The 26,900-nt window shown below is 39.9% G+C and overlaps 1 protein-coding gene across 5 annotated transcripts in view; it reads right to left on the bottom strand.

Annotated features, from left to right (window-relative positions):
• The window catches only part of LOC148370552 (uncharacterized), a 44,489-nt gene extending 19,008 nt beyond the window's left edge, over nucleotides 1-25,481 (bottom strand). Inside the window, exons 1-13 of one of the 5 annotated variants that reach the window (XM_088328194.1) lie at nucleotides 25,451-25,481; nucleotides 24,250-24,320; nucleotides 24,131-24,190; nucleotides 21,000-21,026; nucleotides 20,812-20,868; nucleotides 10,350-10,433; nucleotides 9,626-9,655; nucleotides 9,401-9,559; nucleotides 2,762-2,797; nucleotides 2,632-2,697; nucleotides 347-376; nucleotides 245-268; nucleotides 125-160 (exon numbers count right to left, since the gene is read on the bottom strand). In XM_088328194.1, coding sequence (XP_088184320.1) covers nucleotides 125-160; nucleotides 245-268; nucleotides 347-376; nucleotides 2,632-2,697; nucleotides 2,762-2,797; nucleotides 9,401-9,559; nucleotides 9,626-9,655; nucleotides 10,350-10,433; nucleotides 20,812-20,868; nucleotides 21,000-21,026; nucleotides 24,131-24,190; nucleotides 24,250-24,320; nucleotides 25,451-25,461 — 691 coding nt within the window. In that variant the 5' untranslated portion in view covers nucleotides 25,462-25,481. The remainder of the gene's footprint in view (nucleotides 1-124; nucleotides 161-244; nucleotides 269-346; nucleotides 377-2,631; nucleotides 2,698-2,761; nucleotides 2,798-9,400; nucleotides 9,560-9,625; nucleotides 9,656-10,349; nucleotides 10,434-20,811; nucleotides 20,869-20,999; nucleotides 21,027-24,130; nucleotides 24,191-24,249; nucleotides 24,321-25,450) is intronic. The other 4 variants (XM_088328195.1, XM_088328196.1, XM_088328197.1 and 1 more) reach the window with 4 other exon arrangements.
• Nucleotides 25,482-26,900: the final 1,419 nt, after the last annotated feature.

The raw sequence follows: 26,900 nt of genomic DNA, 5'->3' as shown, positions 1-26,900 counted from the left end.
ACAAGGCTGACTCCGTTATCTGTGTGTAAGTGTGGGTTTGAATGGGTAAAGTGTGAAGTGCATTGTAGCGCATTGGTTAAAGCGCTATATAAATGCAGTCCATTTACTATCACTACCCGCCTACCTGCTTCTACGTCCATGTGAGTCTGTCGGCCGTTTCCTGCCCAACAAAACACAAGCTGCATGCGCCAGTTCGGAACAGGACTGCACAACACTTGTGAGTGCTACAAAAGCAATTGGCTACCATTTGCGAGGGAGCGGTCTCCGCCTGTGCAAGGAAAGACATTGGCTTAGTGACTGACTTTTTAATATGATCTTAAAAAGTCTGAGCTTCCAGTTCCATTACCTTCTTGTTGAAAGGATGAGGAGGACGACGCTGAGGGAAAAATAGGAAAATTGGAGGATTGTATTTTCCGTACTATAAGTCGCACCGCAGTGTAAGTCGCATTTTTCAGGGTTCTTTGGAATCTTTGAAAAGGCTTCATTTTAATGTTTTTGGGTTCTATACTGAATGTAGGGTTCCAGGATAGGTTAAGAGCTAGGGTTAGGGCTTAAGTCACTGTAAGGGTTAGATGTAGAGCTTAGGGTTTGGGATGCAAGTTAGGGTTTCAAACCGATTTAAGGGTTCCAAAATAAGGTTGGGGTTTGAAACTAAGGCTTAGGGTTTCTTCTTTTGATCGACAGTGGAATTTTTATTTTATAGTACTGTAAAAAATGGAAAATTGTCTTTGAAAGGTCCTTAAAAATGCTTTAATTTGGCTATGAAAAAGGTGTACAAACCCTGATTTGGGGCTGAAATATTTGATTAAACCCAAACCCAAAACCAAAACCACACACGTCATCTTAAATGGCTGTTTCAAAAAAAAATACAGTAAACTGGCTGAATAAGTGTACGGTATACAAACATTACATGATTGTCAGGCTTGACATGCGTGTCAATTTTAGGAACATATTAAGAGTTACTCTGATGACTCAAGCAGAATCCCAAAATACCATTTCCCTCCAAATCAAGTCAAGTCATGTTTATTTATATAGCCCTTAATCACAAGAAGTCTCAAAGGACTGCACAGACCAGGAACTATTACAGACTATTATTACACCATCCGCTAATCTAAAACCTACTATTTCATTCTCTCTATTTCTTTTGCTCTTTTTCTCTCTTATCTCGAAACAGGGTTAGGGCTAAGAACTAGGGTTATAGCTCACTGTTAGGGTTCTAAACTGAATGTAGGGTTCCTGAATAGGTTTAGAGCAAGGGTATCAGTTTAAAACAGGGTTAGGGCTTAACTCACAGCAAGGGTTAGATGTAGAGCTTAGCGTTTTCATTGATTTTTTTATCGTTTTTCAGTCGTTTTGGGGTTGTTTCTGTTGTTTGTGCAGGCTTTTGGGTTGGTTTTTGGCCAATTTTTGCACACTTTTAGTGTGTGGGTCATCTTTCAATTGTATTTGGGTAATCTTATGTTTTTCTGTCTTTTAGTTGTTATCCTGTCATTTTTTGTTGTTGGTAAATCATCTTTTTGTCGTTTTTTCGGTCGCTTTATGTTTCCATTATCTGCACCGCCTATCCTCAGTCGGGCCACAGGCGTGCTGAAGCTAATTACAACTAATTTCAGGCAATTTGGACTTGCCAATTGACCTAACATGCATGTTTTTGGAATGTGGGAGGAAAGCCGGAACCCACACAAGCACGGGGAGAACATGCAAACTCTGCACAGGAAGGCTGTTAGCTGGATCTGAACCCATGACCTCAGAACTGTGTTGCAAACGTACTAACCATCACTAATTCATCACATTCTCTACACAGCATTATCTCCAGACAGAGGAGCAGCTTCAGCGACAGACTTCTGTCACAGTCTTGTACCACGGACAGACTGAGGAGATCTTTCCTTCCTCATGCCATGAGGCTCTTTAAATCCACCCGGGGGAGTAAAGGCCCACATTAAACCACACCCCCTACATTGCATATTACCGTATTTTTATTGCAGTGTGTTTTCTGTGTAGCACTATCTAGATACCCTATATAACACGCTACATTGGGTATTAACACGTCACATTGGGTATTTGTGTATTGTATTCTTTTTGCTTTATTTTTGTTTTGTTTCAGCGCAGGGATGCTGCTGGAAGTGTGAATTTCCCTGCGGGGATGAATAAAGTGTCTATCTATCTATCTATCTATCTATCTATCTATCTATCTATCTATCTATCTATCTATCTATCTATCTATCTATCTATCTATCTATCTATCTATCTATCTATCTATCTATCTATCTATCTATCTATCTATCTATCTATCTATCTATCTATCTATCTATCTATCTATCTATCTATCTATCTATCTATCTATCTATCTATCTATCTACTCAGCTGCAGTGCTGCCTGCATTTGGGTTGTTTATTGTTATTCAGTAACCTTTTTAATTGTGTTTGGCTGTTTTTTTTTTTTGGGTCATTATTTTGCGTGTTTTTAGTATTTGGGTCATTCTTTTGGGCGTGTTTCGGCACTTTTATGTTTTTCAGTCTTTTTTGGTAGTAAGTCGCATTCCTGACCAAACTATCAAAAAATAAAATTGCGGTTCTTAGTTCGTAAAATACGGTATGTGGCCTTGAAAATGAATTGTTGTCTTGCACGTACTGGAATGCACGTGGTCTTCTTCAGGTGTGGAAGTGGACCAATCAGACGGCGTCAAAGTCTCTTCGTCTGCACGGGGACACTTTGACTTAGAGGGCGGCATGCATCAAAGAGACGTCCACCAAAGTAGTACCTGTGCTATCAGTTTGAGTTTCCTGGAATGCTTGAGCTAAAAAGAAAAAAAAAAACAAAATGTGCTTGAGGTCAGTTTCAAGTGATGCCCCAATCACTAGAAGTCTCAAAGGGCAGCACACACCACAGACTATTACATACTACAGACTGATATACACCATCCCCTAATCTAAGACCTACATGACGGCACAGTCAGATGCGGAGATTATAATTCACGCGTTTGTTACTTCCTGTCTCGATTACTATAATGCACTACTCTCCACTCTTCCCGAAGTCCAAAATCAAGAGTCTTCAGCTGGTACAAAATGCTGCAGCGAGGCTTTTAACTAAGACAAGAAAGTTTGATCACATTGCCCCGATTTTAGCTAACCTGCATTGGCTCCCTGTTAGCTTAAGATGTGATTTTAAGGTTCTGTTGGTAGTACACAAAATCATGCATGGACTTTCTCCCTCATATCTTTCTGATTTAATTTCCCCCTATGTCCTGGTCCGGAGCCTTCGCTCTGAAAACTCTGGTCTTCTAGTGTTCCCAAGAGGCAAGAAGAGATCCGCAGGTTCGAGAGCGTTCTCCATCCGGGCCCCGGTGCTGTGGAATGCTCTTCCCCCTGAGATTTGATCTGCAACCTTAGTGGAAATGTTTAAATCTAAGCTTAAAACACACTCTACTCAATAGCATATGAATAACCTATATTTTATGTTGATAATATGTGTATTATTGTATTATTTGCCCTCATGTAGGTTTTATATGAGGGGATGGTGTCATAATAGTCTGTAATAATAGTTTGCAATAGTCTTTGATCCGTGCAGTCCTTTGAGACTCTTTGTGATTAAGGGCTATACAAATAAACATGACTTGACTTGACTTGAAAAGGAAAATTAGCTGCATGGAATTTTTCTTTGTGTGGATACACATTTGATTTTTTTTTTTTACATATCCCAATTTTAAACTTTTTTATCGACACTTTATACAGACTTTACAAATAATTTTTCATTGGAATTTTACGTCCATGACAACAAAGACGATATTGAATTTTGAATCTGTATTTTGATCTTTAAATTGGGAAAATAACTGTCTGACATAATAATGTAATACACAAAGGGACTAAGTTGGATTGCATTCAATCGGACAATTTACAGAATGAATGAATGAAAACTTTATTTCGAACATTAAAATAAAAACAGAACAAAAACAATAACGCAACAACAAAATAATGATACATAACATGTTCGGAAAGGGGTAGTAAGAAGCAGATGCTTGTTTTCGCTACCCCTTAATCTTCCCTATTAAATACACCAATGATAATAACAACAATAGTAATAATATTAATAATAACAGTTGTGATATACCAGCTCGGTAGCCTAGATGGTAGGGCGCCCGCTCCGAGACTGGGAGATCGCTGGTTCAAGCCTCAGCCGAGTCATACCTAAGACTTACAACATTGGTACTCATTGCCTCGCTGCTTGGCGTTTAGCATCAAGGGTTGGAATTGGGGGGTTTGGTCACCTAATGACTCCCAACACTACTGTTGGGTCTAAAATGGCGGTAGCCCTCTTTGGCTGCGGCTGCATCGGCTTGCTACAGTTTAACTGTAAGGGTCAAGTGTATCGACATTTCGTTCTGTGTGCATGGTTACAAAGAATGACAATAAAAGTAAAATTTAAATAGCAACAATAACAACAAAGTTGTAGACGCACTGTTCCCAATCTCTCTTTTCTTCATCTCTGTATTCTGCCAGTAATGTTTTTTTTGTATTTAAATTTGAACAAGTGAATAGTCGGACATTGTTTGATCTCGTCTTGTAAATTGTTCCAAAGTTTGACTCCACACACAGACACACACATACTTTTTCTGGTTGTTCTCACCTTTGGAATTATGAATTTACTTATAATTTCCCTCTTTCAGAGTGAAACATTTTTGGATGTTTTCTGGCACTATGTTTTTGTTGACCTTAAATAGCAGTTGTGCAGTGAAAAATACTTTACTAAATCATCCAATTTCAATAATTTGGACTGCAGGAATAAAATATTAGTATGATCCCGATATCCTACCCTGTGTATTGTTCAAATTGCACATTTTTGGAGGATAAAAAGGTGCTGTAGTGAACTTTTGTAATTATTGCCCCAGACTTCTGCACAATATGTTAAGTATGGCAGAACTAGAGAACAATATAATAAATACAATGCAGTATAGTTTAAAAGGAATTTGGCGTTATTAATTATTGAAATGCTTTTAGATACTTTAGTTTGTATGTGTTTGATGTGTGTTTTCCAGCTTAATTTATTGTCTATTATGACCCTTAAAAACTTAATTTCTGATACAGTGTCTATTGCAGCACCATCCATTTTTACTTCTAAATCTTGATTTACCTTGCGATTACCAAAGAATATTACTTTGGTTTTATTTAAATTTAAAGATAATTTATTTTTATTAATCCATACTTTTAGGTTAATTAATTCATGATTAATGCAGTTTACCAAATCAACATAGTTATCATTTGAAATGTTAGTGTCGTCTGCAAATATTACTATTTTTAATAGTTTTGAAAGATTAAAAATATCGTTAATATATAAATTGAATAACTTGGGACCCAGGATAGAACCCTGTGGTCCTCCATAACAGATGTTCAAGTATTCAGATGACAACTCTCCCATTTTCACATATTGCTTCCTCCCCGTTAAATAACTTTGAATCCATTGCAGAGCCACGCCCCTGATGCAATATCTTTCCATTTTTTTAATAGTATATTATGATTAATGGTATCAAATGCTTTTTTAGGTCAATAAATACCCCAACTGCGTATCTCTTTTTCTCTATGCTTTGGGTGATTTCTTCTACTGCATCAATAATAGCCATTGTTGCTGATCTGTTTGCTATAAAACCATATTGACTTTCATGCATCAATTTATGTTTATCTATAAATTGTTCTTGTCTATTATTGTAAAGTTTCTCTAATATTTTAGAGAATGGGGAAGCAGAGATACCGGTCTATAGTTTGTAAAAATTTGTTTCCATTTTTGGAAATTGGTATAACTTTTGTTATTTTAATTTGATTTGGAAATTTGCCTGTTAAAAATGATAGATTACATATGTAGGTCAGTGGTTTCACAATGCTATTTATAATTTGCTTAACTAGTACTATATCAATGTCAAAACAATCCATAAATGTTTTGTTTTTACACTTGTTAACCACTTCTAAGATCTCTGATTCCCCAACTCCAGATAGAAACATGGTCTTGGAGTTCATTTTTATCAGTGACTTAAATTGCTTACTATTGTACTCTGGGATATTTGCAGACAGTTCTGGTCCAACATTTACAAAATAACTATTGAAATTCTCCACAACTTGATTTAAATTGTAATTTTCACTGTTCTTATCAATAAAATAGTTTGGATATGCATTACTTACATTCTTTCCTTTTATTATACTATTTAATATTTCCCAAATACCTTTTATATTACTTTTGTTATTATGTAATAAATTGGTATAGTATAATTTCCTGCTTGCTCTTATTATTCCTGTCAATTTGTTTTTATACGTTTTATATCGGGATTCGGCTTCCTCAGTTCTTAGTTTAATAAATGTTCTTATAAGGTGTTTTTTTTCTTATAAGCATTATATAAACCCTTAGTTATCCATGGATGCTTTCCAGATTTATTCTTATATTAGTTTGTCTCATTGAACAGTTTTTGTTGTACTTGTTGGTGAATATTTCCAAAAATATGTCAAATGCACGATCCACATCATATGTACCATATAAAGCATTCCAGTTTTGTTTAACTAAGTCTTCATAGAGTGATATAATAGTCTCTTCAGTTCTAACTCGTTTGTAAATATATTCCATATTTGATTCTTGTCTAGTAACCTTTTCATCATACACTGTAAATACTGGTAGGTGATCAGAAATGTCACAACCCAGTAATCCGCTGACGTTTGTGAATTCAATATTATTTGTAAATATATTGTCAATGAGTGTTGCACTGTGTGAAGTTATTCTACTAGGCCAGGGGTGGCGAACACGTGGCTCTAGAGCCGCATGCGGCTCTTGGCCAATAAAAATGCGGCTCTTTGACTCATCATATATACTGTGGCTCTTTGCCTTGTTTCATGTTTAGGTTTTTTTGTGTATTGAGGGCGGACACTTTCCTTGAAATTAACACAAGAACAATACTTGTTGTATTATAAGGAGTTTGTGTGTGTCTGTCTGTCATGGCAGGTCAGTGCGTGGTGTGGCTCTTTGACTCTCAGAGTTAAAAATTTCGGCTCTTTGTGTCAAACTTGTTCGCCACCCCTGTACTAGGCCTTAATATAGTTGGGTACAAACTCATACTGTACATTATATTAATATGGTCATCAATGTTTTATATTTGTTTGGATTCATTAGATCTGTGTTGAAATCTCCACAGATGAAAAGTGTTTTGTTGCCTATTGTTGAACATGTTTTTTTCAGCCCAGTTTGTGAAGGTTTCAAGATTTGAACCCGGTGAACTATATACACAACTGACTATAATATTTCTCATTTTTTCATTTAAAATTTCTATTGTAAGACATTCAAGTAAATCATCAATTACAAATGGCATGTTTTGTATTATCTTAGATTTAAATCTTTTGTGCGCATATATACTGCTCCTCCTCCTGTTTTGTTCTATTTACGTAGTTCAAATTATAGTCATTTAATTCAAAATCAACTCCCTTTTCCTCACTGAACCACGTTTCAGAAACTGCAATCACACTAAACGGGTTCTCAAAGTGCTGTAAGCATTCTGTGATGTCTTCAAAATTTGTGTACATCTACTGTTGAAGTGAATTATTGAGAATTTCCCTTCAGATTTAACAAAAGTATTATATTCCTTTTCAGTATAGTATTTGCAATTGTCTTAGCTAGTTGATAGAAATTTGTGGTCAGGATTGAAGTCATCTAATTTTGAATTATTGTAGTCAGTGTGATCAATAATGCTCGATTCCGGTAGATCATGGCCTGATGTATTATGATAGATTTTTTTATTGTGATCTGTAATTAAGGTGTCCGTGTTGTCAGTCCAGGATGTCACTGTATCATTTGAATCCATCACTGTCCAAGATCGTCCAGTGTCATATCAGCTCAGTAGCCTAGATGGTAAGGCGCCCGCTTTGAGACTGGGAGGTTCGGGTTCGCGCCCCGGCCGAGTCATTCCTAAGACTTAAAAAGTGGTCGGCGGCGCCCTCTCTTGGCTGCGGCTGCATCGGGTCAGATGCAATCGACATTTCGTTCTGTGTACATTGTTACACAGAATGACAATACAAGGAAATTATTATTATTATTATTATTATTATTATTTACCGCTCTATCCAGGCCTTCAGGCAAATCTGTCCAGCTCCTGCATTTCTCGAATCCAAAGTATTTTTGCTTCTTCTGGAGTGCCGTTTAACTTTATGTATACTCTGCAGTTTGAAGTCCAAGTTCCTTGTATCTTGTTTGTTTTCCTCAAAAATCGAGCTTGTCTTGCAATGTCAGAGTTTATTTTTGCTTAAGTGTTCATTCAAATAAACATTTGTCCCTTTTAGTTTTTTTCCCCTGCTTAAGGATTTCATGTTTTTGTTTCCTGTTGACAAACCTCACTATGGTAGCTTCAGACTGGTTCTCACCTCTTTATAACGGATGGCATGCTTCTATGTCCTCAGCATTGATAGGTATCCCTTTTTGACTCATAAAAGCAATGACCTATTGCTCAGCAGAATCTTGATCAGCATTCATCGCAATACTTTTATTTGCCACAGCCTTGGCATAGGTCCGAGGTTTGATGTCCAGACCGATGATAATTATGTCATTGATCCTGGTGTACCGTTCAAGTTCTGCTACACGTCCTTCTAGCGCATTAATCCTCTTGTCCTTCTCCATTTATTTGTTTTTTAGATCTGTGATTTTAGCCATTAAACTCATGATTGGATTTTGTTGTTTGGTGACTATATCCATTTTGTCCATCATAAAGCCGAGTGACTTTTTGATTTCCTCAAGTTCCTTGTCCCTGCTCGGCATCTTGAAAATTCCACGCTACTTTTACGGCACAGATTTCCCTCCGAGCCTATTTTGGTAGCACACCTAGGGGAACGCTCAGTGGGACGCACCTCCGATGGAAGGGCTATCAAAAACTTAATCTCCGACTCTGAGTGTGTTCCTTCTTTAATCTCACTCTTAGTCTTTTTAATTTCATTGTTCCCCTTTTCTTTTTCCTTTTTTACTTTCTTTGCAAAAGGCTGTGTAAAAAAAGAAAATTGTCATGGTTTTCTCCACTTTAAGTCTATGGATTGTTTTCTTTCTTTCAGTCGCACAGCACAATAAAGTGACATCTAGTAATAAAATAATCCACACTGTCCCTCTGATGTAAGTGCAGCCCATGCAAATTATGCATTCGTTTATTACCAATTGTTTTATTTTGACATTCATTCTTGATATTTTTTATTTTCTCTAGCATTTTTCTAAAAAGATATTGGTGAACAGTGAATTTAATTTTTTTAATCAGAAGTTTTCTTGTGGAAAATCCAATTCGACCCAACCTCGCCCAGACCCTAGCTCCGGCGGCCCTCAAGTCAATTGAGTTTGATACCCCTTCTGTAAATCAATTCTTATTTCTTAGTCTATCTTGGTCTAGATGGCCACTCACCTGCATAATCCGGGTCCAAGGCTCCTCCCTTCAATGAGGTCACCAACCCTGTTGATGAATCACAGGACTCGCATAGTTCCTGATCTTGCCCCTCCCTCTTTGGCTCACGTGCGGCTTCCGCCGTCTGGCCCACCACAGTCAATAGCTCCTCGCCATTGGCTGAAAAGGAGGATACCCTCGGAATGGAAGATGTTTGATTGTTTTGGTCATTTCAAAAGTGCTCACCGTTTGATTGGCTGTCCGCAGCAACTGAATCTGCAGAAGCACAAATGCAAAAATAAAATAGTGTTGTCCCAGATAAGCGCTTGAACCTTTGTGCCGACGGCTGTTGACATTTTGGTCACGTTTGGGCCCACATCTGATTCCATGTTTGGGCCCAAGTTTTGGCCCACATTTGCGGTTTGTTTGTGCTATGTTTGAGCCACACTGTGGCACGTTCATACCACATTCGTGCCATTTTGGGGCAATATTTTGGCCACGTTTGGGCCACATTTGAGCCTGAATTTGAGTCCATGTTCGTGTCAAGTTTGTACCATGTTTAAGCCAATTTAGGCCACATTTGGGCTATATTTACGCCCGCATTTGAGTCCACATTTGTGCCATGTTTGTACCACGTTTAAGCCACATTCAAGCCATGTATTGGCCCTAAATTGAACCCACGTTTGGGTTTCGTTTGTCCAATGTATACACTTTCGTGCTACGTTCATGCTACATTTGAGCCGTGTTGGGGCCACTTTTGAGCCACATTTTTGAGACATTCATGCAACGTTTAGGCCACTTTTGGGCATCGTTTGGGCCGTTTTTGGGCTACATTTGGGCCATATTTTGCACAGTTCACATGTCAACAAGCTGCCACAAGGCTTAAAACCGATACGGACTCGACTCTTCTTGATTTCTTTTGAGCTAGAGTGAAATTGTTATTCGCTAGCGTCACTGACTTCTGGCATACCTGATGAAAAGTCCATGCCCTTGTCCAACAAAAAGTCAATTTTGCTGTCCAGAGGCCTGGCTGCCAGCGAGGCCCCATGAAGACCTGTTAGATGACAAATAGCCTTCAGCCTATTGCATGGGTGTCCAAAACTTTCAAAAAGCGGGCCACATTTGGCAAGCTGAAAATGTGTGAGGGCCGACTATTCAGCCCGACATTCTTTGAACTGTCTTTCAGAACAGTCAGAGGTTCACCCTTTGTAAAAGGTTTAAGGTGCTTGGAGATAAGCGTCGCGACCTAGTAGCTTACCTTTGTAGCATTTCATTTCACTTGCAGGGTCGTGTGAAGAAGCGTTCCTGTGCCGTTAAAACAGTTTCCAGTTGCTTAACCTTTTTACAGCATTCGTTTCCCCTTAGCTTTTTGTAGTCAGCATGTTGTGTCTGGCAGTGCCTCTTTTATTTTATATTCATCGAAAAAAAAAACAGTCATTTGGCAACTTAGGCAGTTGTTACGGATTTTGGTGAAAAAATACTCAAATAACCACTTGTCTTGGAAGCGGCAGCCATCACAGTCATGATTAAATTTTTGATTTACAGTCGCCATGCGGTGGGCTAAATTTCTCACAAAAAGCCAAAGGCAAGGTGTATAATTTATGACAGAGAACATGGGCCAGTAAAACTTTGATCACGGGCCCTAACCTCTGCCAAACTCCAGTGAAGGAGCAACCCCTCCCTGGCTGCCAAGACGCTAAGACGCTTCGCGGCTTCCGTCTCCTCCGAAGTAAGTATGAGTTGTTGTAAAGGTTGTGCGTGCTACCGCAGGCAGGTAAACCTAGACAGTAGGAGAGGCCTAGATACAATGATATAGTAATTCTCAACGGCTCCAATGATACTAGGATGAGGCAATCTGAGATTACAAAGAAAAATATTGCGAGCACCTGTAATCTCGCCATAAAGATGAGTCAGCACAGAGTAATTGTCTCTGGCTCCTTGCCTGTGAGAGGCAAAGGTGAGAGTATTAGCAGACTAGTCTCATTCAATTGGTGGCTGGCAAGTTTTTTCTGTAGTCACAGGGATTTAGGTTTGTGGATAACTGGTCGTCTTTCTGGGGCCGACATGACCTGCTGAGGAGGGATGGCCCTCACCCTAACTGGGAAGGCGCTCTCACTCTTTCTAGAAAGATAGATTACTGTTTAAGCCTACCATGACAGGGTACATTTGTGCAGGCCAGGTCACAGATGATTAGCGAGCCTGTAAACCATCGGTGTGGAGTCTGTAATGCTACTGTTATTCACCCTGTTACTCCACCTGTCTACAATATTCCTGTGGTATGGAATCCGGGGCCGCACCTGCCGCCATTCAAGGCACAAGATCCGTGACTGGCCCCAAAATCTTGTGGAGGTTACCACTAAGGTTCAAAATTCGGTTAAGGGTTCAGCTCCGTCCACAGTGCTGAGGCCTCTGAATATTAGATCACTTGCTTCCAAAGCTCTACTTGTCAATGACCTTATTAGTGATGACAATCTTAACCTAATTTGCCTTTTTGAGACGTGGTTAAAACCAAATGAGTTTGTATTGCTAAAGATGGCTTCTCCCCCTAACTTTGTGAGTTCGCAATTGGCATGACCGTGCAAAAAATGGTGGCGGTATTGCTCTTACATCAGAAAGTATGCGGAAATGTACTCCCAATACCTATACTGTTTTTAAAACGTTTGAAGCACTTGTTTTGAGGTCTTCTATGTCACCATCAATTTTTGTAGTTGTTGGACCATTTTCAAATTTTTTGGATTAATTTTTGGAACTTTAACAGACTTAGTAACTTATGCTTTTAAGTCACCGATTGATACATTTGGTTTTGATGAAATAGTTGATAGCCCCTATTTCTTACCCGGGGTGGGGTAGCCTCAAAATGATTCTCTGTTACTCTATGCTAATGCTAATGCTATCTCCGAGTACTATCTTGTCAGGTGCTGTTTAATGTTTACCATAATAAGGAAAATTTAGGTTTTAGTAGCCGCAATATCCGCCCTTGCAACGACATCAGCTTTAACAGAACTTTTACCTACACCGACTGCGGCCTTCCCTTCGCACAGTATATATGGGCCCGTTGACTCACTTAAAAACGACTTTAATACTGCTTTGGTTAAAGCTCTTCACTCTGTGGTTCCCCTATGGCATTAACCTCAACCAAAGAAGTATACACCTTGGTTTACTGAAGAAACCTGGTCACTAAAACAAGGTTACAGGAAACTTAAACGAAAATAGCGCACTGCAAAGCTTGAGGTTTTCTGACTGGCCTGATATGACAGCTTGCTGAAATATAAAGTACCGTATTTTCCGCACTATAAGGCGCACCTAAAAGCCTTGATTTTTTTCAAAAGCTGACCATGCAGTCGCCTTATATATGGATCAATATTACGTCGCAAAGTCTTGCAACTAAAGCAAGCAGCCGCCGACTAGATTTTCCCCCGAAGGCGAAGTCGTCGGCGGTGTATGCTGGGATTTATATACCGGCGTTTAATTTCCTAACCAATGTGTCAATCATCATTTGAATCAGTCACTATTGGCTACAGTTATTCGGAGGTAAAGGGGGCGGATCCTTTTTATCATTTACAGGCAGGCATGGGCTAAAGGGGTAAAACAAAGCCTGCAATTGGCCGAAAAAGATGAATGTGAATGGCAAGTTGGGTTGACCGCATAGAGAAAACAGTATTTTACTATTCTGTATTGTATTTGTAAATATTTTACTCTCCTGGATTTACTACACTCACGGATATAAGAGGACCATGGTTGCACATTATTATTGAACACAACGACTTCGGTGAGCTACTTTATGTTCCTGTGATGAGTCTATTTTTAAACTAAATTCAATTCAAAGTGTTTATTGTCATATGCACAGTAAATAACCCCGTTTCCCTGCACAACAAAATTCTTACTTTGCTGTCCAGCAAAAAATAAATGGAAACTAAGAAATGTTTTTTTGGGTGACATCGTACGGACACCGCATCCGCACGTGTCTACGACACGTATTTGCTTCTTTGCAAGCTTTCGGAATGTTAAGGGGGTAATAAGTTTGACTGAACTATCTGACTGTTTTGTCGGCGTTCACATTGTAGCGCCTTATAATCTGGTGCGCCTTATGTATGGGAAATATAGGACCAAAAACTATTTTTTGGGGGTGCGCCCTATAACTCGGTGCGCCCTATAACCCGGTGCGCCTAATAGTGCAGAAAATACGGTAGTTTATAGCTGTGCATAAAGATAATCTGAAATTTTTGTTCAAGACAATGGCGAAACTTACTAGACAGCAACTTAACCCCAATAGTTCTACCTATTCTGCTAATGACTTTATGGTATTTTTATTAAAAAGAATTAACCCACCCGGAATGAAATTCTAAATGAACATTCTGCAACCCTTAAAGATGCGGAAGCGCACTGTATTATAAGGCGCATGGTCAGCTTTTGAAAAAAATAAAGGCTTTTAGGTGCGCCTTATAGTGCTTAACTGGTGAAAGAGCTCTTTGGGATCTTAGGAGCTTCAGTTTTAAATATGATTACCGTATTTTCCGCACTATAAGGCACACTGAGTTATAGGGCGCACCCCGAAAAAATAGTTTTTGGTCCTATATTTGACATACATAAGATGCACCAGATTATAAGGCGCTACAATGGGAACGTCGACAAAACAGTCAGATAGTTCAGTCAAACTTATTACCCCCTTAACATTCCCAAAGCTTGCAAAGAAGCAAATACGTGTCGAGAACACGTGTGGATGCGGTGTCAGTATGATGTCACTCAAATGCATCGTTCCAAATATCATTCGGAAGGTTAAAGTCTTGGGATTCAAGACATGTCAACCATTCCTTAGTTTCTATTTTCTTTTTCGCTCGCAACGTTACTGTGCATATGACAACAAACACTTGGAATTGAGTTTAATTTAAAAATAGACACTTCATTCCATCCATTATCTGCACCGCTTATCACAGAAACATCGAGTTCAGTCAGAAACAAGATACAGGGAAAATATATAGCCGAGTAGCTCACCGAAGTCGTTGTGTTCAATAATAATGTGCAACCATGGTCCTCTTACGTATATCCGTGAGTGTAGTAAATCCAGGAGAGTAAAATATTTACAAATACAATACAGAATAGTAAAATACTGTTTTCTCTATGCCGTCAACCCAACTTGCTATTCACATTCATCTTTTTCGGCCAATTGCAGGCTTTGTTTTGCCCTTTTAGCCTATGCCAGCCTGTAAATGATAAAAAGGATCCGCCCCCTTTACCTCCGAATAACTTTAGCCAATAATGATCGATTCAACTGATGATTGACACATCTTTTTCGGCCAATTGCAGGCTTTGTTTTGCGCCTTTAGCCTATGCGAGCCTGTAAATGATAAAAAGGATCCGCCCCCTTTACCTCCGAATAACTTTAGCCAATAGTGATCGATTCAAATGATGATTGACACATTAGTTAGCCAATGAAACGCCAGTAAATAAATCCCAGCATACACCGCGGACTACTTTGCGTTCGGGGCAAAATCTAGTCGGCGGCTGCTGCATTAGTTGCAAGACCTTGCGACTTAATATTCATCCATAAATAAGGCGCACTGTATTATAAGGCTCATGGTCAGCTTTTGAAAAAAATAAAGGCTTTTAGGTGCGCCTTATAGTGCGGAAATTACGGTAATTTATCGCTATCCTCGGGTATTGTTCCGGTAGCCTTAAAGTCTGCTGTCATTAAATCCATGCTGAAGCAACCTAACCTAGCTTATGTCATTTGAGGCCAGTGTCAAATCCAACCCTTTTTGCAAGTTACTTGAAAAGGTCGTTGCACAGCAGCTGAACAACTTCATGTCTGAAAATAAAGTCTTTGAATCTGTCCAGTCAGCAATCAGAGGAAATCGCTCTACTGAGACAGCCCTTGCTATATTAACCAATGATCACCTCTTAGCAATAGACTCTGGTGCCTCGTCAATGCTCCTGCTGCTGGATCTCAGTGCTGCTGACCACCACATATTACTTTTTCGCCTGGAAAAATTGATTGGTATCTCAAGAATCATACTCTCGTGGTTTAGGTCCTAACTGTCTGACAGGACGCAATGTGTTAACTACAGCCATCTGACCTCTGAACATTTTGATGTCCCTTGTGGCGCACCACAGGGCTTCTTTTTAGTATTTATATGCTTCTGCTTGGTGATATTATCTGTAAGTATAATATTAGTTTCCATTGCTATGCAGATGACACTCAACTATATCTGCCACTGAGGACAACTGGTCAGTTGAGCTGTAGAAATTTGAAAGCCTGCCTTACTGAGATACAAAGATGAATGTCACGTGATGTTTTGCGCCTTAACCCAGAAAAAAACCCGAAATGTTGATTGTTGGTCAAGCTCATTTTAGTGATTTGTTTTCAAACACTGCTCTGTACCTCAACAAATGTAATACAGCCAAGAGTGACTTGGTCAAAGATCTAGGTGTTATATTTGATCCTAATCTGTCGTTTCAGTTACATGTGAAAAATATTACTTGAATAGCTTTCTTCCACCTCCATAATATTTTGAAGATTTGCCCGATGCTTCCTCAATCAGATGCTGAAATCATAATTCATGCGTTTATTACTTCTCAGCTTGATGACTTGAATGTATTGCTTTCTGGTCTCCCGATGTCTAGCATCAAAGGTTTGCAGCTGGCTAAAATGCGGCAGCGAGACGTTTGACGAAGACAAAAAAGTTTGCGCATATCACTCCTATATTAGCTAACTTGCACTGGCTCCCTTAAGATGTGACTTTAAGGTTCTCTTACTAACATACAAATGCATGGACTTGCGCCCTCTTTTCTCTTCGATTTGATTTCCTTGGAAAATGACGGTCTACTTGTGACTCGAAGACCCAAGAAGAATTCTGTAGGCTCAAGAGCGTTCTCCATCTGGGCCCCGGGGCTGTGGAATCCTCTGCCCCTGGAGATAAGATCTGCAACCTCAGTCGAAGTTTTAAAATCTAGACTTAAGACCCACTTCTATTGAATAGCTTTTGGTTGATGCCCACCTCATACTTTTCTTTTCCTGTCTTTTTCTGACTGCCTGGCTGGTGGTGATATGAGGGAGAAGGATGATTTGAGACGGGTCACAAACCACCATCTTGACCTGAAGCATGTCAACGCCTGCATCTACCAGCTGGCAGAGTTGGGAAGCTGCATCGTTGCTGTCATGCACTTTCTGGACAAATTTAAACATATTACCTATTGTTTTCTTTTATTGATGTTCACTATGTATTGAGTACTGTTACCCAATGCTAAATCTATTGCACCCTGGAGAATTACCACTTGTGAGGCCCCTTTCAAGGTTTCTTATTTTCCTTGTGCTTGAAGTTTTAAGTTTTTCCTTGTGTGCTGTTGGTTTAAGATCAGGAGATGATATAGATGTAACCTGTTCAGTCCTTTGAGACATCTTGTGATTAAGGGCAATACAAATAAATGTGACTTGACTTGACTTGACTTGACCCAACCCCGGGCCGGACTTTGGAGATATCTGGTCAAATAACCGGAAGATGGTGGAGTATTTATCACAGGGTTTGTACAGGTTCTTGAAATCCGTTAAAAAAGGTTAAATTTTAATATTGCGTTTTTAAGGTCAGGAAAATCCTAATTTTGAGTGAAGTGCTTTAACCGTTTAAAATTATTTCCATTGCGTGTTTCCTGGCAGTTTTGATAAACCATGCAATAAATTAAGATTGTTTTTAAGTGTTTCAAAATGACACTGGTGGTGGCTCCAGTTCTCATTAGCGAGCTGTCGTGTGAAGCGTTACTGCCCCCTACTGTCCCATCCAAGAGGACAGGTTTATCCGGCTAGTCATGGGAAATCAGTCTCTTGTTCGAGAGACTCTTTCGGCACAGCTCCTAAGAATTTTTTTTTGTGGTTTTTCTTTCTTTCTTTCTTTTTGGTAATATATTGTCAAAAAAATATTATCTCATCTCATCTCATCTCATCTGCTGCACAGCTTATCCTCAGTAGGGTCGCGGAGGTGCTGGAGCCCATCCCAGCAATCATCAGGCGGTGGGCAGGGGACACCCTGAACTGGTTGCTAGCCAATCGCAGGGCACATAGGGACAGACAACTCGCTAGCTCATTCACAACTAGGGACAATTTGGACCGGCCAATCCCCCTGAAATGCATGTCTTTGGAATGTGGGAGGAAACCCGAGTGCCCGGAGGAAACCCACACAAGCACGGGGCAGCACGCGCTAACCACTGCATCGCCGTGCTGCCTATAAAACATTATGCACCAACTTATTTAGTAACTAAACAATTCCCGCGGCAATTGTAAGAGTTATGATTGATCTGGCAGATGTTGGTAGAGAACCGGTAGCGCTGAGTTGTTAGCATTATGAGTTAGCATGAAGTTTTTACCTCAGAGAGATGTATTTGTAATTTTTAACTTGGTTCTGTGGGGGGACTCTAATCACCGTCAGTGTTTACAGCTAGCTTGCTCTAATATTTGGGCTGGCTATGCCAGCCCAACACTTTGCTAGCGGCGCACATAGCTGTTAGCATCCTCTTGCTAGCATCCACTCTTTGGAATTCACCATTTACCCATGGTTAAAGGTAATGTGGGTCAGGCCCCCTCAAGCCACCCTGGACAGTCCCTGATTACTATGACGACCCTCAGGAAAGCCCTGGTTGCCATGGCTACCCATTGATTTGTATTGGCCCGTATTTTCCAGATGGGAGATTTTCAAATCCATTCATTCCGGATGAACTCTTTTTTTGGTCGTATGGCTTATCCATATTGTCACACAAGAGTCCCAATCGGGCAGGAATTTTTATATATGAATCGTTGGGCAATTCCAAAAGCTCTGGGAGGACTTACCCGTCAAACTTTTGTGTCAGAAGATAGATATAACTAGACAATTCCCGCGGCAATTGTGAGAGTTGTGATTGATCTAGAAGATGATCCCGGGATAAAACATAAACTTATTAACTGGGAAAGCTGTATTTGTAAATTTCTACTTGGTTCTGTGGGGGGACTCCGCAGCCTTTTTAGCATGTACCCTTTAGCATAACTCATCAACATGAGGCCATTAGCATAATTTGTAAATATGAAGTCATTAAAATATTGCCATTACCGACATTTTTTAGCATGAAAAAGTTAACATTTAGCTGTTAGCATCACTTTTTAGCACGTACCCATTAGCATAACTCATCAACATGAGGCCATTAGCATAATTTGTAAATATGAAGTCTTAACAATATTGCCTTTACCAAAATTCTTTAGCATGAAGAAGTTAGCATTTAGCCGGTAGCATCACTTTTTAGCATGTTGCCATTAGCATAACTCATTAACATGAGTCCATTAGCATAATTTGTAAATATGAAGTCGTTAAAATATAGCCATTACCAAAAATTTTTAGCATGAAGAAGTTAGCATTTAGCCGTTAGCATCACTTTTTAGCATGTATCCGTTAGCATAACTCATCAACAAGAGGCCATTAGCATAATTTGTAAATATAAAGTCGTTAAAATATAGCCATTACCAAAACTTTTTACTATGAAGAAGTTAGCATTGCCGACAGTGTTTACTAGCTTGCGCTAATACTTGGGCTGGCTACGCTAGCGGCGCACATAACTGTTAGCATCCTCTCGCTAGCATACTCTTTGGAATTCCGAACAACAACAAAAATATTCCTGAAAATGCAAAACAATAAAATAAAAATACAAAATATTTACTCTTCAGTGCTATATAAATGGTAAGATGCAAAAATATGGTTGTTGAGAATCTGCTAATTACAAGAGTTTGAAATATGACTAAAAGATGACTCAACAACAAAAAAGACCAAAAAAAGGAATAACGTTAAATTACCAAAATATGACCGAAAAACGGGCAGCACGGCGGCGCAGTGGTTAGCGCTTGTGCGGCACAGTTCTAAGGTCTTGGGAACCTCCTGTGTGGCTTCAAATCCAGCTACCGGACTTACTGTGCGGAGTTTGTATGTTCTCCCCGTGCTTGCGTGGGTTTCCTCCGGGCACTCCGGTTTCCTCCCACATTCCAAAGACATGCATTTCAGGTGAAATGGCCGGTCCAAATTGTCCCTAGGTGTGAATGAGCGAGCGAGTTGTCTGTCCCTGTGTGCCCTGCGATTGGCTGGCAACCAGTTCAAGGTGTCCCCTGCCCACTGCCCGATGATTGCTGGGATGGGCTCCAGCATCCCCGCAGCCCTACTGAGGATAAGCGGTGCAGCTAATGAGATGAGATGAGATGACCGAAAAACGACCCAAATATTAAAAACTTGCAAAAAAATCTGAAAAATACTACACAAACAACGGAAAACGAGCCAAAACCAACCTAAAAAAATCGACAGAAAACGTGTGAAAAATGACGGAAAAACGACTCAAAAACAGTAGGTGTTCAAATCTTTGAAAATTTATGTTATGTCACAATTGCCCATTGCCCTCACCTGGGCCCGCTTGTTTGACGCCAGCTGCTGCTCGTTGCCTGATTGGCTCCCCTCCTATTTATACTCAGTGCTTTCATTCACTTCTTATCAGTCCTTTAACGCACTTCTGCACTTGCAAGGCATGCATATTGACTCTGTCCGGTATCTGCTCATGTATCCTGTATCTGGTATCTATCCTGTCTGTCCTGTCTGGTTTCCAATTCGTCTGTTTTCCCGCGACTGAGTTCTCTGTCTCACTTCTTCTGCCCAGCGATCACCGAATCGCTGGCGTTTATGTTCCCGCGCATGACTGCCCCGTTTCCGTAAAATAAAGCTTGGTGTGAAAACGTTGCGCGTGTGGGTCCACTGTCTGTTCAATTTCTGACATGTTTTGTTTGAATTTTTGGTTAAAGTACTTGAAATTGTTGCCTTTGCCATGTTTCTTGGCAGTCTGACTCTATAGACCACACAATAAATAAACTATTTAGACACTGATGCTTTCAAAAATATCATTTAAATAAGTAAAATAAAATGCAAAAGATTAGCAGTCGATTGAATGCACTCTGCTTTTGGGCAATCAATATAATTTTTCTGCTTTTTACACTACAGAATTTCCTTCCTTGTTGTCTTCCGTGTTGAACTTAATCATTACCTATAAAGCCCTTCCTATTTTTGTAAACAAGTGTGACGAAGCTGAGCTGCGCCTGCATTGTTGAAGCAGAATGGCAGAATTCATGTGAGCTTATAGCAGCTGATTGACACTAAAAGATCATTGATTATAAATAGGCACAGCTCAAAATAGCAAAAAGTATGTCCTAGCAACAAGGCAGCGACTTTATTTTAGTTATCAAATTCTACTTTAAAAAAAACGTTCTTTTGAGTGATGCTGGATTTCTTTCTTTGAAAGCACTGGAAAAATTGGCCTTGAAAGTGCTTGAAAAGTGCTTGAATTTGGACATGAAAAAGGTGTACGAACCCTGTTATTATGATGACCAACTGCTTTCCCAATCTCCATTTTCTTTTTTTTTTGTGGAGAGTGTGCATGTCACTTACCCGTCCCCCACGCTATCGCCGCTGCCGCTTCGGTCTGGTGGGCACCCGGAGGTCCTGCTAGAAAGGGAGGACGGATGCTGATTCTCAAATTTCCTGCACTTAATGAAAAACTTGACAAAGGACTTTTTGTTTTTGTCCTGCGCATAAGAGCGACTTTGACTTTTGAGGCAAAAGTGTGGCCGCCTCACCCTCTTTCTTTGCACTGTCGTCGTCATCTGAAAGGAAAACAACACATCTGCTTTTTTCTAAGTCATTGGTTTTGTGCGTTTTCTTTTGTAATGAGGCAAGGTCCAACAACACGGAAATTGAACGGACATTTGGTGGACCTGCTCTTCCTCTCCAACTTGAAACCTTATTCGGGGTTCATGCGGGTGTTTGAAATCCTTGAAAATGTTTGAATTTTAAAGTTGTGATTTCAATGTCAGGAAAATTCTTATATTTTGGGTGAAGTGTTTGAAAATGAACTTGACGAGCTTGAATTTGTTGCCATTGCCATGTTTCTCCTTGGCAGTCTGACTCTATAGACCGCTTAATAAACGGAGAAAAAAAAGTGTGTGAAAATGAACGCCTGGTATGGTGGCTTGTCATTATGGCGTTGTAATGTGAACTTCACCGTCCCCTACAGCTCTATTTAGTAAACTGTCTCTTTTGGCTCAGATTTTTTTTAATGATCATCAATAATAATAAAACATTTTACACCAAATTATTTATTAATTAATTATTTCATATGTTTTGCAGGGGGGGGGGCAGCACGGCGGCGCAGTGGTTAGCGCGTGTGCGGCACAGTTCTGAGGTCGTGGGAACCTCCTGCGTGGGTCCAGCTACCGGCCTTACTGTGCGGAGTTTGTATGTCCTCCCCGTGCTTGCGTGGGTTTCCTCCGGGCACTCCGGTTTCTTCCCACATTCCAAAGACATGCATTTCAGGTGATTTTTCCGGTCCAAATTGTCCCTAGGTGTGAATGAGCGAGTAAGTTGTCTGTCCACGTGTGCCCTACGATTGGCTGGCAACCAGTTCAGGGTGTTCCCTGCCCACTGCCCGGAGATGGATGGGATGGGCTCCAGCCCCCCCGCGACCCTAAATAGGATAAACGGTACAGCTAATGAGATGAGATGAGATGAGATAATATTTTTTTATTATTATTGACAATATATTACCAAAAAGAAAAACCACAAAAAAAAATTCTTAGGAGCTGTGCCGAAAACACATGAAATATAAATTAGAATATTCCCAGATCTACAAGAAAAGTGTAAAAAACAAAAAAAATAAAGCTTTTTACACACTGAACTGAATTCAAATCGAACAACAACACAGAATCCCTGAGAATGTATAAAAATAAAATAAAAATTAAACAAATTAACTGTTCTTGAATTTTGCTTTGACAGAGAATCAGAAAAGAAGGCAGTCGCTTTTGGCTACGACTATGAGAACTGTCGGAGGAGGTCGCTGGTTCGAGCCTCGGCCGAGTCATACCTAAGACTTACAACATTGGTACTCATTGCCTCCCTGCTTGGCGCTCAGCATTAAGGGGTGGAATGGGGGGTTTGCTCACCTAATGACTAAAATGGCTGCGCCCTGTTTGGCTGCGGCTGCATCGGCTCGCTACAGTTTAACTGTACGGGTCAGGTGTATCGACATTTCGTTCTGTGTACATTGTTACAAAGAATGACGATACAAGTAAATTATTTATTTATTCATTTATTTATAAAACAGGAAAGAAAAGCAGCGAAACTCGGTGAACTATGATACATTTGCCCCCATTGTAGTCTGTATAATGTATTAAGCCTACTAGTCGTGTTCCTAAATATTCATAGCCAGTGTTTGTAATAACTCTGTTATAATAACACTATTATGCAATAGTGTTATTTTTTCAGTAACAGGGTAATCTAACTCATTACTTTTTCCGCCATTACAAGGCCATCATTAAACTCACTTTATATTGTTCAATGTTGGTTATTGTTAAATTATTTATTTTTTGCACTTCAAGTGTAGGATAAATACATTGTACAGACTACGATGGCGACAAACCATGGACGAAATCAGTCAATTTTTGGGGGTGCGCAAGCAACCCAAAAAAGTATAGTGTAGTTAAAACTTTCTTTTCCCTAATACAGGACAGGATAGGCTACAATATGATCAAAAACGGTAGATTGAAGAAAAAAAGTATAACAAAACGAAAATGTGAACAACGCAGCATCGGAGATACTCCAATGCCTTAGAATGGTTGAGTCCATTTCATTCCTCGGACTCCATTGTAGTGCTTTTTTCCACCGCTACTGGCGTGTGGTGGCGCAGTGAGATGTCACCCAGCATCCACCCTGAAGAATCCGCTTCCTCTTCCTAGTTCGTGTGTAAGTATACTGTACTGAATCTCCAGCGCGCTAAGAACTTTGCCATTTTTATTGTTTCATATCTCGTACATCCGGGCAGCACGGCGGATGAATGGTTAGCGCGTCCATGGCACAGTTCTAAGGTCATGAGATCGAACCTTCCTGTGTGGAGTTTGCATGTTCCCCCCATGCTTGCATGGTTACCTCGGGGCAATCCGGTTTCCTCCCACATTCCAAAAACATGCATGGCTGGTCCAAATTGTCCCTAGGTGTGAATGAACGAGTGAGTTGCCTGTCTCTGTGTGCCCTGCGACTGGCTGGCAACCAGTTAAGGGTGTCCCCTGCCCACTAGTCGAAGGTGGCTGGAATGGGCTTCAGCACCCCCGCGACCCTACTGAGGATAAGCGGTGCAGATAATGGATAGATGGATCTCGTGCATCCATTCAATATGGTTGGTGTAAAGTGTAAAGAGCTGAGCCATATCATAGTTGAAGAAAATAGTTGGATCACTTTTTCTTCATCCACTCTCTACCACAGAGGAAGACCTCTTGAAGACCATCTTCCAAAAGTAAGTTAAACCTCACTTTATTTATCTTTATAGAGCAGCTTACAAACAAATTCAACTTACGAGTAGGGCAGCGTCTGTAATATATTAAGCCCTCTTTTAAGTACTTTTCGTTTTGTTGTAATTTTGTAGTGTATTTGTATTATTTTTTTGCAGACACACAAAAGGACAAAGGGGACAAAGTTGGTGCAAAAAACTTCTGTTATTACTGGGACTATATTTACGATTATAGAATTATATATTCATTATATTTCGAGCATTTTTGTCTGGTAGGCTGTAATTTGTCCACACCTGATCTGGGTGCTCAGCACCCCCAGAGCTCTGAACCTAAAATGGCCCCTGCGTCAAAAGTTCTGTCAGACTGAGAAGCCTAGTTTAAGAGTAGGGGGGGGTCTGATTTTGGATCCGGGCACAACAGCGGCCTACCTTGTTCTTCCTCGGACTGCTCGCTCTCTGGTTCTTCGGCAGCCTCTGCCTCCTCCCGTTCTAGAAAACCAGGACCTGGCTCAGATCAGCAAAGACCCAACGATTCAGGCGGTCCTTACCCTCTGCGGGGGCCGCCCGGTTCCAATTGGCCGATATCAGGACAGCTAGCAAGGACGTCATGATCAAGTTCCTGCAAACCCCCAAATCAAAGATGACACTGATCAATGTCCATGAGCGCATTTTGATATCAGGTTTTGGTTGACGAATGGCCATGTCGACCCGAAGCTTATCAATTGACTCTTTGGTCAAGTCCTGTTTCTTTGTATAGCATAGGGGTGTCCAAGCTTTTTCAAGTGTCAAACTACTTTTTGCTACTATTAGTGTAACGGCACCCACTTTAATTTGCGGTTCTAAAATGATAACTGATGTTATACTTCCTACTTTTCTGTGACTATGTTATTACCAGGGTAATTATTGAAAGTAGAAAGGGGAAAGAGAAAGAGGAAGGAGAAAGTGAAAGAGAGTGCTGTTTCTCTTTCTCTCTGTTTATTTCTATTCTCTCATTCTTTTCTCTCTCCCTTTCTCTCTCTCTTTTCTTTTTTCTATTTTCTCTCTCTCTTTTTCTCCCTTTCACTCTCACTCTCTTTCTCTATCATTACTCCCTTTCTTGCTCTCTTTCTTTTTTCTCTTTATTTCTCTCCCTCTCTCTCTCTCCCTCTCTCAATCTCTCTGTTTTTCTCTCCCTTTTTTCTATTTTCTGTTTCTCCCTGTTTCTCTTTCCCACTCTATTTTGCCTTTTCCTTCTTTTTATCACCTTCCCTCTCTTTTTCTCTACCTTTCGTCTTTCTGGTGCTTTGTTTTCTCTTTCTGTCTCTCTTTATACCTTTGTCTTTGTGTCTCTTTCTTTCTCTTTTTTCTCTTGTTCTTTCCCTCTCCTTTCTTCTCCCCTTTTCTGTCTTGTGCTCTCTCTTTCTCTTTCGCTCTCCTACTCTGTCTCCCTTGTTCTTACCGTCTCTTTTTATCCGTCTCTCTTTCCTTCTTTCTCCCTTAAACCTGCTAGTCCAAACCCCGTGATTTTTTTTCTAGCATGTGGCCCCCAGATAAAATAAGTTTGACACCCCTGTTCTAAGCACTATGTTGTAATTAATATGAATATCTGCCTATTCATCCTGATCTGTTTTCTCTTCAAAGTTTCTATATTACATGTTTTACCCTGGAGTGCCATGTCGAATCCTGTTGCATAAAATGTTTACAATGTTGACGTCAATGACAATAAGGACAATTCCAATATAACATAGCATAACAATGTAGATAACTCACCGCGGTGACATGATGATGCTGGTCTGAACAAAAAAATATCCCCCCGCGGCATTTTATGGACAGGGGGCGGGGCTAAATCACTGAGTTTGTCCCAGGGGGCGGGGCTCGGTCACAGAGTGTGTCCAGGGCCCGGGGGTAGGCTACTGAGCATGTGCGTAGTTGTGCTTGTTTGCAATTTTTTTTGTTCTTTTTCATTTATTTATTTCAAAAGTGTTATTGAAATGAATCATTTATAAATATATTGTCACTGTCATGTTAAAAAAGTTTCTTTATTTTTTTGCCCCTTCTTTGCCTTTATGGAATGAACAGTGTCAGGTGCGTTACTTTAAAAAGTTATCATTTATAGTTACTCAATTCCTCTTCCAAAAATTAACTTACACTGTAGTAAAGGTAAGTATTTAGCATGAAAATTAACTATTTCCATTACTTTAAAAATAATTGTTGTTTAAAAGAATTTAAGATTTTCTGTGCAGCATTTGAGTCCGATAAATAGAGAACAGACAGGTGGTTGTGTTATGGAACCTTGTAATATATATTGCCCTTCACCAGCAACAGATTTATCCTACACTTTAAGTTAACAAAAATAAACAGTAAATAATATAATAAAAATAACTATTAGCAGTAAACAATATAAAGTGAGTTTTATCAATCAAACCTAATTCTAACAACCCGAGACATCTGGTCAACAAGACATAGACTACTGTACTTCACAATGGAAGTAAAAAGTTCAGCAATATACAGACTCTCCCCTACTTACGACCATTCCACTTATGTAAAACAGTAGATACGAAAAATAATTCGGGATGTCGAAAAATATCCGTACATTGCTGTAAGTTAGATTTTGTATTGTGTGCACCTTTTTCAGAGTACAGGAAATTACTATTGTGCGTCTTTCCGCCGATACTACCGGCGTGTGGTGCTGTGAGAGGTCACCCATCATCCACCCTGAAGAAGAAACCGGCTTCTACTTCTGGGTTTGTGTGGAAACATAACATTGTGTACTGTATCGCTTGCGCCCTAAGAACTTTGACATTTTTATTGTTTGTTATCTCGTGCATCCATTCAATGTGGTTGGTGTAAAGAGTAAAGAAGAGGCGAGCTGTTTCTTTTGTAATGAAAGTGGAATAACAAAGCTTGTTGCTGTTGAGAAAATGGTCGGAACGCTTTTTTTCAGTCTCTTTTTTACCAGAGGAGGACCTCTTAAAAGTGCATTCTCCAAAAGTAAGTCAAACGCAACTTTATTTATTTTTATAGAGCATATTATTTTATGAAATGTTTTTTTCTTAGTAATAAACAATACAGGTTACTGACACATGCCTTAAACATACTCATATAAACCTTAAACATACAAAATATTGTCACAAGCCAGAAACGGAGACAGGACCCAGTAGCGTTCGTTTACTCAGTTTTATTAATAAAGAGAGAGAGCAGTGCTTGCTTCCACATCCGA

The sequence above is a fragment of the Urocampus carinirostris genome, chromosome 2 (assembly GCF_059441175.1).
Source record: "Urocampus carinirostris isolate Australia breed hairy pipefish chromosome 2, RoL_Ucar_1.0, whole genome shotgun sequence".
In the NCBI taxonomy this organism is placed as follows: Eukaryota; Metazoa; Chordata; class Actinopteri; order Syngnathiformes; family Syngnathidae; genus Urocampus; species Urocampus carinirostris.
The sequence above is the reverse complement of the archived record's forward strand: the minus strand, read 5'-3'. Positions and strand labels throughout refer to the sequence as shown.